Source organism: Mesoplodon densirostris, chromosome 17 (assembly GCF_025265405.1).
Source record: "Mesoplodon densirostris isolate mMesDen1 chromosome 17, mMesDen1 primary haplotype, whole genome shotgun sequence".
NCBI classification, from domain to species: domain Eukaryota; kingdom Metazoa; phylum Chordata; class Mammalia; order Artiodactyla; family Ziphiidae; genus Mesoplodon; species Mesoplodon densirostris.
In genome coordinates this window covers 24,003,603-24,018,797 of record NC_082677.1, presented here as the reverse complement: position 1 = coordinate 24,018,797, position 15,195 = coordinate 24,003,603, and the positions used below count along the sequence as shown (strand labels likewise).

At 43.6% G+C, this 15,195-nt stretch overlaps 1 protein-coding gene across 1 annotated transcript in view; it reads left to right on the top strand.

Moving 5' to 3' along the window:
• Positions 1-5,910, top strand: part of FAM216B (family with sequence similarity 216 member B) — a 41,521-nt gene extending 35,611 nt beyond the window's left edge. The window contains 2 exon segments of the mRNA XM_060079772.1: positions 3,864-3,984; positions 5,693-5,910. Of these exon segments, the coding sequence (XP_059935755.1) occupies positions 3,864-3,984; positions 5,693-5,910 (339 nt within the window).
• The last annotated feature ends 9,285 nt before the right edge of the window (positions 5,911-15,195 follow it).

The following is a 15,195-nucleotide window of genomic DNA, read 5'->3' as shown; positions in this document are numbered from 1 at the left end:
AATGTTGTCCCAGAGGTCTCTGAGACTGTCCTCTGTTCTTTTCATTCTTTTTTCTTTATTTTGCTCTGCAGCAGTTATTTCCACTATTTTATCTTCCACCTCACTTATCCGTTCTTCTGCCTCAGTTATTCTGCTATTGATCCCATCTAGAGTATTTTTTATTTCATGTATTGGGGTTTTAATCGATGCTTGATTCATCTTTAGTTCTTCTAGGTCCTTGTTAACTGTTTCTTGCATTTTGTCTATTCTATTTCCAAGATTTTGGATCATCTTTACCATCATTATTCTGAATTCTTTTTCAGGTAGACTGCCTATTACCTCTTCATTTGTTAGGTCTGGTAGGTTTTTATCTTGCTCCTTCACCTGCTGTGTGTTTTTCTGTCTTCTCATTTTGCTTATGTTACTGTGTTTGGGGTCTCCTTTTTGCAGGCTGCAGATTCGTAGTTCCCGTTGTTTTTCGTGTCTGACCCCAGTGGCTAAGGTTGTTTCAGTAGGTTGTATAGGCTTCCTGGTGGGGGGGACTAATGCCTGTGTTCTGGTGGTTGAGGCTCGATCTTGTCTTTCTGGTGGACAGGTCCACGTCTGGTGGTGTGTTTTGGGGTGCCTATGGCCTTATTATGTTTTTAGGTAGCTTCTCTGCTAATGGGTGGGGTTGTGTTCCTGCCTTGCTAGTTGCTTGGCATAGGGTGACCAGCACTGTAGCTTGCTGGTCGTTGACTGAAGCTGGGTGCTGGTGTTGGGATGGAGATCTCTGGGAGATTTTCGCTGCTTGATATTATGTGGAGCTGGGAGGTCTCTTGTGGACCCGTGTCCTGAAGTTGGCTCTCCCACTTCAGAGGCACAGCACTGGCTCCTGGCTGCAGCACCAAGAGCCTTTCATCCACCCAGCTCAGAATAACAAGGAGAAAAAGCAGAAAGAAAGAAATAGTAGAAGAAAGAAAGAGAGAGGGAAAGAAAGGAAGAAGGGAAGAAAGGAAGGAAGGAAGGAAGAAAGAAAGAAAGGAGGGAGGGAGTGAGGAAGGATGGAAAGAAAGAAGGAAAGAAAGGAGGGAGGGAGGGAGCAATGAAAGCAAAAGGAAGAGTGAATGGAAGAAGGGAGGGAGGGAGGGAGGAAGGAAAGAAAAAGAAAGTGGAAAGAAGAAGGGTGGGAGGGAGGGAGGAAAGAAAAAGAAAGAAGGAAAGGAAGAGTGGAGGGAGGGAGGGAGGAAGGGAAGGTAGGAAAAAAAGAAAGAGCAGGTAAAGTAAAATAGAATAAAGTATGAAATATAGTAGTGTTATTAAAATTAGAAAGTAATTATTGAAAAGAAAAAAAAAAAAAAACGGACCGATAGAACCCTGGGACATATGGTGGAAGCAAAGCTATACAGAGAGAATCTTACACAGAAGATTACACATACACATTCACAAAAAGAGAGCAGGGGGAAAAATCAAAAATCTTGCTCTCCAAGCCCACCTCCTCAATTTGGGATAATTTGTTGTAAAAAGAGGAAAAGGGCAAGAAGTCTGAAATCTTGCTCTCTAAGTCCACCTCCTTACTTTGGAATAATTCGTTGTAAAATGAGGAAAAGGGAGGAAAGTCTTAAATCTTGTCCTCAAAGTCCACTTCCTCAATTTGGGATGATTCGCTGTCCACTCATGCACTCCACAGACACAGGGCACATCAAATGGACCGTGGAGCTTTAATCCGCTGCCTCCGAGGCTGCACAGAGAGATTTCCCTGACTCTGCTCTCACAGCTCCCGGGTCTCAGCCCTGGACCTGGCCCCGCCTCTGTGCGTAGGTCGCCGGAGGGCGTCCGTTCTTCGCTCAGACAGGACGGGTTTAAAGGAGCCGCTGATTCGGGGGCTCTGGCTCACTCATGCAGAGGGGAGGGAGGGGCGCACAGTTTGGGGCGGGCCTGCGGCGGCAGAGGCCGGCGTGACGTTGCAGCAGCCCCTGGCGCTCCGTGCGCTTTCCCGGGAAAGCCGTCCCCGGGTCTCGGGACCCCGGCAGTGGCGGGGTGCACAGGTCCCCCGGAAGGCGGGGCGGACAGTGACCCGCGCTCGCACACAGGCCCCGCGGCTGCGGCGGCGGCGGGCGGCGGCGGGCGGCGGCAGGCGGCGGCGGTGGCGGGCTGCGGGGGCGGCGGCGGCAGCGGGCCGCGGCGGCGGCGGCGGCGGCGGGCGGCGGCAGGCGGCGGCGGTGGCGGGCCGCGGGGGCGGCGGCGGCGGCGGCGGGCCGCGGCGGCGGCGGGCGGCGGCGGGCGGCGGGCGGCGGCGGCGGCGGCGGCGGCAGGCGGCGGCGGGCGGTGGGTGGCGGCGGTGGCAGGCCGCGGGGGCGGTGGGCGGCGGCGGCCCACGCCCGTCTCCGAGGTCCACGCCTTACCCGCGGCTCTCGCCTGTCTCCGGCGCTTCCCTAAGCAGCCCTTTTAATGCCCTCTCCTCGCACACCAGGAAACGAAAGTGAAAGTGAAAAAAGACTCTTGCCTCTTCAGCAACTCCAGACCCTTTCCCCGGACTCCCTCCGGGCTAGCCGTGGTGCACTAACCCCTTCAGGCTCTCTTCCTGCCGCCAGCCCCAGTCCTCTCCCTGCGCTCCGACTGAAAGCCGATACCCAAGCCTCAGCTCCCAGCCCCGCCCGCCACGGCGGCCGAGCAGACAAGCCTCTCGGGCTGGTGTGTGCTTGAGGGCATCGATCCTCTGTGCCGGAATCTCTCCGCTTTGCCCTCCACACCCCTGTTGCTGTGCTCTCCTCCGCTACTCCGAAGCTTTCCCCCTCCGCCACCTGCAGTCTCCGCCCGCGAAGGGGCTTGTAGTGTGTAGAAACCTTCCCTCCTTCACGGCTCCCTCCCACTGGTGCAGGTCCCGTCCCTATCCTATTGTCTCTGTTTATTCTTTTTTTTCTTTTGCCCTACCCAGGTATGTGGGGAGTTTCTTGCCTTTTAGGGGGTCTGAGGTCTTCTGTCAGCGTTCAGTAGGTGTTCTGTAGGAGTTGTTCCACGTGTAGATGAATTTCTGATGTATCTGTGGGGAGGAAGGTGATCTCCGCGTCTTACTCTTCCGCCATCTTCCTCCGGGGCCTATTCAGATATTTTGTGTCCCATAAGAAAATCTGTACCACTTTCTCCCTCTAATCAGCATTTCTTTTCCTTCTGGTCCAGTGGTTCCCAAATTTTACTGTGCGTGTATCAAAAGCACCTGGAGGGCACCAGAGGGCTGGGCCCCATCCCCAAGAGTTTCTGATTCTGTAGGTCTGGGGTGAGACCTGAGAATCTGCATTTCTAACAGATTCCTAGGTGATGCTGATGCCCTTTGAGAACCAGTATTCTAGTCCCTTTAGGGAATCCCTCTTCACCTGGAAGACTCAGATGTGTTGGTCATCTCTTTCAGGAAGCTTCCTTGACTGCTAACACAGAGCTTGTTTTCCTTCTGTTTTCATAGCACCTTTTCACTAATGACCTTGCACCCTTATCACATTACCCATCTACTTATCTACCTAGCTCTCTCCCCCACCACTGCTCACTGAGAACTCTCAGTGCAAAGTTCTCTTTTACCTTCCAGAGCCTGGCACACTTCAGGCCCTGTATATATTCTCATAGCCTACCTTCCTCAACAAGGATTATAATAGATCAGTACAGTTATCAGATATTGAAAATCCTTGGATCTCCCTCAGCCCAATACTTTGACTTACTTACCTAGAATCTTTTTTTAATTCATTTTCACCACTACACATGTCAGTGGAAGACTGTTTAAGTAAACTAAGGGAGGTGAGAGAGACAGAGAGAGAGAAGCATCTTATTTCTGTGGAAGTCAGCTTTGAATACATCACACTCTAATCCTATCGAATTCCACCGACTCATCAAAATCACCTGCTCTGCTCTGACAGGACCTAACCCAAGGGCAGCAGCGCTACTTTTACAGCATCATGAGGATTTACGATGCCAGGGCCCAGTGGGTGGCCCTGCAGACCTGCTATGTTCATGGGCTTCAGCAACAGCAGCTGCTTGGTGAGTTTAACTACCTGACCTGAACCAGGCATCTAAGGAAGGGACTTGTATGTTGCAGCTGGAAGTCAAGTTTCCAGATAAATAATTCAAGTAGAATGGCCTCTGTCAGCCTGATATTTTATCAGCATGGTTGGCAAGTCAATTTAAAAATGATTATCTCTGACAATAAAAAGCAAGGTTTTATGGGGAAATTAAGAGGACTTAAAGAAATTGGAGTATGGTTCGTTATAAAATGTCAACAACTCTCTGAGATTTGCAAGAACTTGATCTAGTAGAACTGGCAATGGGCTTAGGCAGATGGTCCGGGCTCAAACCACAGCTCAGCCCATTGCTGGTTGTGCAGATTCAAAGGCTTGTTTGACTCACAGCAATAATATTTATATTTATTGAGTATCTACCATGTTTCCAACATTGTGCTACGAGCTCTACATAGAATATTTCATTTTCTCCCCCACTTTACTGTTGTGGGAAACTGCAGCTCAGACAGGTTATGTGACTTGAAGAAGATCATACAGATAGTAAATGTCAGTTAGGACCACCACCCCCAAAGACCATGCACCTTCACCCCATACTCTGCCATCTCTCTTCTTCCACCAACCTCATGGGATTTTATGAACCACAAATGAAAGAATGGTTGTGAAAAACTTTCACAGACCATAAGCAACAACCTACAGAAAGGTGTAGTTATTATTAAATCTCTTTTCTTCCAGGAGATGTGTTCAGTCTCCGGTTCCCTCTTATTACACTCTTCTAACTCCAACAGGCCCTTTCTTCTGTAAACACACACTTGGCATTAGCACATCTACCTTATTAGTATTGTTGCTGTAGTTGCACAAAAGGAAAACATGGATTTTGCAAACGATTTAATATCAAGAACAATAACAACAATAGCTACCTTTGATTAGGGCTTCCTACGTGCCAGGCAGAGCTCAAAGTTCTCTACATGTATTGTCTTATTTAAAACTCAAACACCTCTACATGGTGCCTTTATAACCCACATTTTACAGAAATGGAGATTGAGACATGAGTAAGTTAAATAACTTGACCAGGGTCGTGCAACTAGTAAATGGCAGAGCCAGGGTTTAGCCTGGTTCCCATGCTTGTCCTGAAGGGTTACAGAGGCATCATCTGGTAGCTTTGTTTGTAGAGTAAAATTGCATAGAGGCCAATGAAACCAGAAACAGAGATATGCAACATTTAGAGCATGTAAAACCCACCTGTCTATGTTATTAAAATACAGACTTCCAGGCCTAACTCTCTGTTTCTGACTCAGAAGTTCTTTGGAACAGAGTCAGAAATCTGCATTTTTAAAAAGCATTATTAATGTGGCCTCAGCCAAATGATTCTGTAGTGCATGGTCTGCAGACCACACTTTAAAAACAGAGAGAGATTGAATATATCTGTTTCTATTTGAAGAAAGTTTTGATATTGAAGATAAGCAATTCATGTGAAGATTCCACATGGCTCAAGTCTCTCTCCAAATAATCTGTTGTGTTAATCAATGACTATTTATTAACTTATTAAATGAGAAATGCAGTAGAAGAAAAATATACTTCATATCCTGAAAAAGTATACAATCTGAGTGTGCTAAACATAATTGTTTCTACCCTACAAAGTAGAAGGAATTTGGGGCAGATGTGGATATTTGCAGAATTGTTTGTTTTGTAAAACTGTTGACTTTGAGGTTTATCTCATTTCTTCCCTCCAGGCTATATTACTCAACAGGAGGCCTTGCCTTGTGCTGCCTTACTTAGAGATTCAACCAAAAGAGCCTCAGCCAAGGCAGGTTGTCATAGAACCATCTCCCAGAGAGCCTCAGGCAGGACAAGAACACGGCCCTCAGCACTACCTGTGTTTCTGGTTCCACTCAGGGCCCAAAGCACAGGGCTCTGATCCCTCAGGACCAAGGCTTTGCACAAGCTCTGAACAGGTGGTTCACCCATATACCCCTGGCATCTAGTGAGTATTTAGTGCATATTTGTTGAATAGGAATGAATAAAAGAATAACATCTAATACAAACACCATACCTAGAAATAATCTCTCCAATTCACATACATTTTACTAGCAAGAACAAGTTCAGTGGCTTAAGAGCAATGGGAGCTAAGAGTCAGCAAGCCTCTCATTCTATATATAATCTGTAGAGTAAAATGACTTTTGAAGCTTTCAAAGTAAAAGCTTCCTTTGAATTAGAACATCCCAGAGAAATCCCAAGAACAGTGGAAGGGGACAAGTGACCAGAGGATTCAGGTCCTCTGTCACTGGGTGAACATATTTTGCAAGCCCCCTACTGTGCATATTGAAAATACACAAACCAACACAGACGGGACACTGGGCACACAGGGCTTCTGGACCATAACATCTCAGCAGCTACTGGACTGTACCTTTCCATGGCCTCCTTGCTCTCAACTTCCCCATCAAACAACAGCATTAAACTTGGCCCCAAATCTTCGGGTTCTTGCCTAACTCAGTCACTTTGTGTCCTCTTCAAACTTGGACTTACCAACCTGCTACAGCTGGGTTCATTCTACGCAGCTGTAATTGACCTTGACACGGGTAAGAGGATTCATGCACACATCTTCCCCCGGCAGGTGAAGATACATTCTCAGCAGAAGAAGAAATAGCCCCAAAGAATGGATCTCAAGTCCAACCTTTCTATGGCCTTAATGGTTTTAAGACTACACAAATATGCAGAAAATGAGATTAATAGTGAGTCAGATCATCATACAAATTACGTTAGTTACATTTAATAGTTACATCACTAGTGATTTTTTTGTGTTAAAAATAAGTCACCAGAGCTCACAGAAAGTCAAAATTTAAAAATACCTTTATCTAATTTCTAAATGTTCAACCTCTTCTCTCATTCAAATCATACAATGACTTTGTCAAGACTTTAAAAAGGAGTTGGTTGAGATGGAGTATTAACTTGCTTGACAAGGAATATGCTAACACTGATCTGAAAGGAAGATGCTGCAATATTACGAGAAGAAAAAAAACCTCATTGATGATTATTATCATCTTCTCTCTGCCACTATTAACATAGAAGATGTAAAAGTTCTTATGAGATTCTGAAAACTCCCAGTACTGGCTGTGATATCTGATCTACTTTTCTTTGGGAGGGACAAGGGTGCATGGTTGGCAGGAAGACTTGGGTGAGCCAATGCTGATGTTGCTGGGTTCATTCACTTAATCATAAAGAAGCTTCTTGACCTCTGTAAATCCAGGCCCCAATTCATGTACTCTAAGCAGCCCTATGGTTCTAAGTTAAGAATTGTTAGGTAGGCTTAAAAGAAGAAAAAAATCAAATGAAAATAGGGTGGGCGATAGCATAGCCCTCTTAAGGCACAGAGGTTTGTGGTCGACCTAACTTGGCCTGTATTAACCTTCCCATTGTTTCCAATGGAGCTTTTATCCTTTTGAACTTCTTGCATCGCTTTTATGTTAGACCTTTTTCTTGATGGGCACAGATATTTGCTGTGTAAACCTTAGCTACTGATGCAGAATATCAAGGAGGCCACTTATAATTCTGAGCTGCATCCCTACATCAAAAATTTCAGAAGTACCTTGTTTCCAATAGAGGATTTTGAAAGCTAACTGTCAGGTGAATGTTACAAGGCACAAAAGAACAAATAAATCTAAGTTGGTTCAGAAGGTCCCACTTGTTGGATCTCCCTTCTGAGAAGATAATGTCCTACCTTTTGAGCCCCACACCCAAAGCTTATGAGGAATATGGTTGGTTGTGGTGCTGGAAGAAAGGTGCTCACCTGGGAGGATGCTAAGAAAGATGATCAAAGGGAAACAAAGGACAAACTGTGACTCTTAGGAAACTCTACTACTTTGACCTGTTGGAGACTCTACTGCTTGCCTTCACAATGTCAGTGGACACCATTAGTATTTAAAGTCCTTGAGATCACTATTTTCAGTGTAATTACTAGTACCTAGAACAGCACCTGGTCTGTGGTAGGTAATCAATAATACTTGTTGAATAATTATAAAATGTTGAAAGATTTTGCAAATCAGACTGGCCTGTGAATTTGTGCTATTATTCTAGGGTCCCAAGCTGCCACAACTACTAGTGAGGAGTACAAGCAGTTTATTAAGTGCACAGGAGCAGCTCATCCAGGTGCCAGCAATAGGGGTGAATTGTCTTGAAAGGATTTTAAAACAATAATAAAGCTCATTAAAAATTGGTCTGCTTTCTATTATCACCATAAGCCAGCAATTCTAAACAATATGAGTGATGAAATATTCCTCTACCAAAAATCTTTTGTTGGCCTAGGGTCTAAATAATTGCTGAGGTTACCGTTGAATTTTAATAATATATATGTAAGCTTCAAAGTAACACATTCTTATTGCTTTTCCTTTAATAATCATTTTATTCTGCATGGAAAGTAATTCAGAGAACTTCAAAACCATATCAGCTCACATATCTCCAACCACTGTGGTACTACGTATTCTTGAATGAACAATGATTACACCATCACCGTAAAGACAAGAAAAAGAACTTGAATTACTTCATTCTTTACTCTGTGTGGTCACTTAGCATTTTTCTTCTTTTAAACAATTTTATTGAGGAACAAATTATATGCAGTAAATGCAGTCAATTAAAGTTCAGTGAGTCTTGACAAATGCATACAGTCATGAAACCACCACCACAATCATGATATAGTACATTTCCATTACCCTAAAAGTTTCCTTGTGTCCTTTTGTAGACAATCTCCTCCCTCAAACTCTGGCCCATGGTAATCACTGATCTGCTTTCTATCACTGTAGTTGCCTTTTCTAGAATTTTCATAATTGGAATCAGAGTAGACAGTCTTTTGTATACAACTTCTCTCACTTAGCATTATGCTCTTGAGGTTCATTGTGTTGCATATGTAGAATTCCGTTGTATAGACACATCACACTTTGCTTATCCATTCACTAGTTTATGAACATATGGATTGTTTCTAGCTTTGGACTATTACAAATAAAGCTGCTATAAACAGTTTAATGTAAGCTTTTATGTGAACATAAGTTTTTATTTCTCTTGAGTAGATACTTAAAAAATATGATTTCTGGGTCTTATGGTAGATTTAGGTTTCACTCTATAAGATGGTGCCATAGTGTTTTCCAAAGTGGTGGCACAATTTTGCATTCCCACTAGCAACGTATGAGTTCTAATTGCTCTATACCCTTGCAATGTCAGACATTTTAATTTTTGTATTTTAGTGACTGTAGCTGCTGGGCAGAAGAGAACTTGGATAAGTGGGACATATCATCACTATCAGTTATAGTCACAATCTTACTGGGAATCATGGCAAATTTCAGGGAAAGAAGTCATGATAGACATGAGGGTGGTGATGGCAATAATGATGAAGATTTAATAGCAGAAATTTCAAAGTTTAAGAATCAATCTCTCAGGCTTCCCTAGTGGCGCAGTGGTTGAGAGTCCGCCTGCCGATGCAGGGGACACAGGTTCGTGCCCCAGTCTGGGAAGATGCCACATATGGAGCGGCTAGGCCCATGAGCCATGGCCGCTGAGCCTGCACGTCTGGAGCCTGTGCTCCACAACGGGAGAGGCCACAACAGTGAGAGGCCCGCGTACCGTGCAAAAAAAAAAAAAAAAAAAAAAAGAATCAATCTCTCCAGCTTATTTTAAGGGAGGAAGGGTTTGGAGGAGATGAGGAAGAAGAAAAAGAAGCAACCCCTGCAGAAAGGACCACCCCTGGTCAAAACCATGATATGGTTCAGTGTGTCCTTAGTACCTTTTCATTTTCCTTGTTTGCACTGTTCTTCAGGTTCAGCAACCAGCACCCCCACCACCACCAAAATCTTTAAGCACTGTATTAGTTACCTATTCCTGCAGAAAACATTACTCCAAAACTTAGTGAATTAAAACAATAATATTTACTATCTCACAGTTTCTGTAGTCAGGAATCTGGGAATGGCTTAGCTGGGGCTTCTGACTCAGGGTCTCTAATAGATTGCAATCAAGGTGTCAGTTGAGGCTCTGGTTTCATCTGAAGGTTCAACCAGGGAAGGATCTACTTCCAAGCTCACGCTTGTGTGTGTTGGCAGAACTTAGTTTCTTGGGTGCTGTTGGACTCAGTGCTTCAATTACTTACTGGGGGTTGTCTGGAGGCCACCCTCAGTTTCCTCCCATAAAGGTCCCTCAATAGGGTAGAAATATCAATACATCTCAATAAGTCACAAACAGCAACTTGTTCCATCTGAGTTAAAAAACAAAAGAGAGCAAGAGTGAGTGGTGTGTAGGGTGGAAGTCACAGTCATCTATAACCTGATCTTGGAAGTGTCATGCCAACACCTTTGCTATGTTCTACTACTTAGAAACAGGTCACTAGGTCCAGCCCACACACAAGGATAGGGGATTACACAATGGCAGGCATACTACAATTGGGGTGGGGGGGGGATCACTGGGAACCATTTAAGAAGCTATACACCAAAGCAAAGACTAGGGTAAGTTGAGTGAGGTGCCTGGGGTGCAAAACTGAAAGAAACACTTGTTCTTGCATGATCCTGAGTGTGAATCCCATGTAGTCCCTACCTAGACACCTCATTGCTGTACTTTAGTCTTGGCTCTGCTGTCTGCCACACGCATCCAATACCTTTATGTTGACTTCTGAACACCCAGTCAGGGCTCCTTGCCTAGACATCTTGTCTGAGCCTGTCTTCTCAGACAACTGTCCCGTGCTGTAGAAAATCTTTAGCCTCCTGTATGCTACCCACAAGCATTAGACTCCAGACTAGTCAGAACCAGAAGATTGATGATGCTGACTCCCAGTTACCGTATCACCAACCAACCAGAAGAATGTCTACCCCACAACCCCCCTCCCTCACCCTGTCTTTCCCTGAAAGCCATCAGGGAGTTCAGGTCTTCTGAGCACTCCTTGCTTGGCACCCTGCAATAAATGCTGCACTTTCCTTCACCACAATCCGGTGGCAGTAGATGGACTTTAGTGCACATGGGTGAGTGGACCTAAGTTTGGTTTGGTAACAAAACTTGGCTGTTTTGTGTCCAAATCCTCCAACATGCTGTTGAGGAAAAAATAATTTCAGATAAGCCTAAGAGATTTAATAATTAATATGTAATTCATATATAATCTATACATTTGGAGCAGTATTAATCAAAATACAATCCATGTACCAGACTCACTGAGGATGCTTAAGGAAAATGCAAATTCTTGGGTCCCATCCTAGACCCAGTGAATCAGAATCTGAACAATAGCATCCCAGGTGATATTTATAATTACTAAAGTGTAATAACCCTTTGCACTTATGGAGTGACCTCAGTAGACATAATGCTTTAACCTTAATAAACCAAATTTTTGTTTGGCAAATTCAGCAAAAATTTAGGGGCAAGACTCCGTGATGAGAGAGACTTTTGGAGTTAGGGAAGTATTCCCTTAGTAACCTTCAGTAACTCATGTAAATAAACTGCTTATTATTTTTACTCAAAGCTAGGTCAAACCAACGGTATAACAGTACTTGAATCAACAAAAATGATTTAGTTTTCCTGTACTTGGTATTACTATATATGCCTTACAATTCCACCAAAATGAATCCTGACTTGATTTTCTCTCCCATTTCCTATTTTATGACGAAGGCTATAGGAACCTGTCCGAGAGTTTTTGCACCTTCTCAATTAAAATGAGTTGTTAATTGCATCAGTGCTTGTAGAAGAAACCATTATATCAGCATTCAGACCCTTACAGTCCATTGTCTGAAATATAATCAATCCCTATGTTAGAAATCAATCCCTTGTCTGCCTCCAGAGAATTGTCCTTCATTTTTCTCCATATTAGGTCTTTCATACTGTGCCAGTTACACAATGGATTCCATCAGGTCAGAAGGAGAGGAAATCCCTGTTGCTTTGAAAATCAAAGCTTAGGTGCAGTGTCAGAGGCAATTACCCAACTGTAACCAAGCCAAACAATGAGATGCTACATGGTATGAATTCCCAAGCACCCCTCTGGCTCATGGAACAGCACAGACCTGAGGGGAAATGAGGACCTGTTTATAAACAGAAGATTCTAGAGAAAGAAATTTCCTACTTAAAAAAAAATCTAATGACTCCAGAAGAATGATCAAAATGACTTGATAAGGTATCATAGAAAGTCAGTGATGTTTCAGAAGCCCAGCTCTGTATAAGGAAAAATATCACACCATTGTAAATATATTCCTTATTTAAACTCAATAAGCTATTACAGTATGTGTTGCATTGTGTATTTATGTAAATAAGGAAAGATCAGAGGGTAAAGTCCCATAAGTCAGGGGGTCTGTTTGAAGCACATCTAAGATTGGGTTAGGGGGAGGTAGGGAGGAGGGGGAGGCTGCTGATGGGCCAGATTGTGTGTAAAAGTCAGGGACTAGGTGTAAAATGTGGCTCCATTTCCTAACTGAAGGGTGTGAGAGCTGAAAAAGCTGAGAAGTGTATGATCTATGTAAGTTAAATGACCTTTCATTTTGGGAGAGAAAGTCAGGTGTTAATGTTCAAGCTCTCAGGCACTTTTCCAAAAGAAGGAGAAGGGTATTTTCATTCAGCTCCCAGTTCCAATGTGTGGGATTTTCCCCCAAACCAAGCAATTCTCAGACACCAGCTGGAATTTGTCCCACAAATTCAACTCAATTCTGACACTATCTATCTGGAGTTAGCATCAGATTCCACAGGTAGAGGACTCAGTCCTACAAGACTATCCCCACTTCAGATGCCAATCCCAAGGCATCCAGATTGTTACCTGACTTTTTTTTTTTTTTTTGCGTTACGCGGGCCACTCACTGTTGTGGCCTCTCCCGTTGCGGAGCACAGGCTCGGGATGCGCAGGCTCAGCGGCCATGACTCATGGGCCCAGCCGCTCCGCGGCATGTGGGATCTTCCCAGACCGGGGCACAAACCCGTGTCCCCTGCATCGGCAGGCGGACTCTCAACCACTGCGCCACCAGGTTAGCCCTGTTACCTGCCCCTTTGACTGACTGGTTATAAATCAGAGGTTCCCATGAACCCCTCCCTAGGTTCAATTAATTTGCTACAGCAGCTCACAGAACTCAGGAAAATATTTACTTACTAGATCACTGGTTTATTATAAAAGGATATAATCCAGGAACAGCCAGATGGAAGAGATGCATAGAGCCAGGTATACAGGAAGGGGCTCAGAGCTCCCATGTCCTCTCCAGGTACTTCTGTCCCTGCATCTCCACATGTTCACCAACGTGGAAGCTCTCTGAACCCTGTCCTTTGGGGTTTTTATAGAGGTTTCATTAAGTAGGCATGATTGATTAAATCATTGGCCATTGGTGATTGAACTCAATCCCCAGCCACTCTCTCCCTTCCTGGAGGATGGGCAGGTGGAATTGAAAGCTCCAACCCTCTAATCACAAGATTGACTCCAAAGCCTCCTTGGGTACTTTCCAAAAATCACCTCATTAACATAACCAAAGATATCTTTATTGCTCTCACCCCAGGAAATTCCAAGGGCTTTAGGAGCTCTGTGCCAGAAACAGGATGAAGACCAAATGTACATTTCTTATTATAAATCACAATATCACAGGCATACACAAAAAGAGAAAGTCATTTTAGAATTGACCATAATTCTTAAGATAACCTACATAACTAGAACAAGTAAAGATTTTTTTAAAAAAAACTTTACATATTATTTCAAAATTATAATTTTATGATTAATATCTCATGGTGAGATGGGCTATATTAGGCAGTTCTTATGCTATTTAGTCATTTATATGTTGACATATTTGCAGTACCTGAGAGCTAGTGGGAATAGTATTTATTAATGATTATGTTTACCAGCAATTAATGATTATGTTTACAAGCAGAACACTCTGGCTGAAGTGCAGAGCATATATAAACACAAGTAGTGGGAAATAAGTCTAGGAAGAAATTATAGCCCAGTTGTAGATAAATTTTAATAAACTTTAATTAGCATACAACAGGGAATCACTGGAGTTGTTTTTAGTAGGAGCTTGGCCTGAGTACATGTTAGGAGGACTGATTTCCAATACTGAGCAGGTTGGATCAGAGAAGAAGAGGAAGGAATCAGAGAAACAATTCAGGAATCTGTCCCAATATTCCAGGAGCAGAAATGAGGAGGACTAAACTCAGGAATGAAATACAGGGAACAAAAGCAAAAGATGTGGTGACTGAAGAATCAATGACTTGGTCTGGCGTAACAGAAGAGAATAAGCGTATCACAGGGGAAACCCAAATTTCTTCTGAGGGCAAATGGCCCTCAGAAGAAGAGCTGATTTGAGGGACAGTGAAATATTGTCTGGCTTTGGGCAAGTTGAGTTTGAGGTCTCTGCATTTCAAGGGCATTGCCATGGAGTGAGAAGTCAATCCTGGGGGCAGAGAAGTGGTGAAAAGAGGGGAGATGCCCAGGGATGGAGGGCAGATGTGCAAGAACAGAGCCAGGGACAGACCCTGGCAATGGAGCAGGAGTGTGCAGTGTGTCACCCTAGAGGACAAAAGCATGCTTGAAAGGGATCCTTCAGAAAGTAGCCAAGAGAAGAGGGAAACAGGAAAAAGAAGAGCTAATGCCTGCATGAGGAAGATAAAGATTGAGATATGACCATTGGGGTGTCCAGTTAAGAGCCTGCTGGTGACCTTAGCAAGGCAGTGTCATTCAGGCACGAGGCGGGCAGCTGGACTGATGTTAGGAGAGTACAGGGAGCTATGGAATGAATTCAGATTTTTAAGCAATGTCAAAAAATGCTTGGTCAGCATCCATTCAAGTCTCTGTAGTTTTTCATTCTACTCAGCCTTCCTAGAAATTCCTATTTGAATCCCATTTTCTCCATTCATTTACATAGAGTATCTCTCTTCCACCGAAATGGAAGGCATTTTCAAAAGCTGATACCAGCTGAATGTGTTAATGGAGTCTCATGATGAAATTCTATCAGGCAGAGCACATTGTTATTGCAATATATTTTATTACTCTATTAGTACATGTTATAAAATATGTACTTATGAACAATTACCACCACAATGTGATATACCCAATCCATTGAGGTAGGAATTTGGAGCAACAGTGTCATTTTTAGTAAAGAAATTGACATGAGTAAAGGTGAAATTCAAGATGCTATAGCATGTGTGAAATGCAATGATCCGTTTTAAAGACTGGATATAACTATGCTACCATAGATATACTTCCATTTAGGACAAACCATTCCATTTATAACTGTTAAGAATACACTAAAGCTAG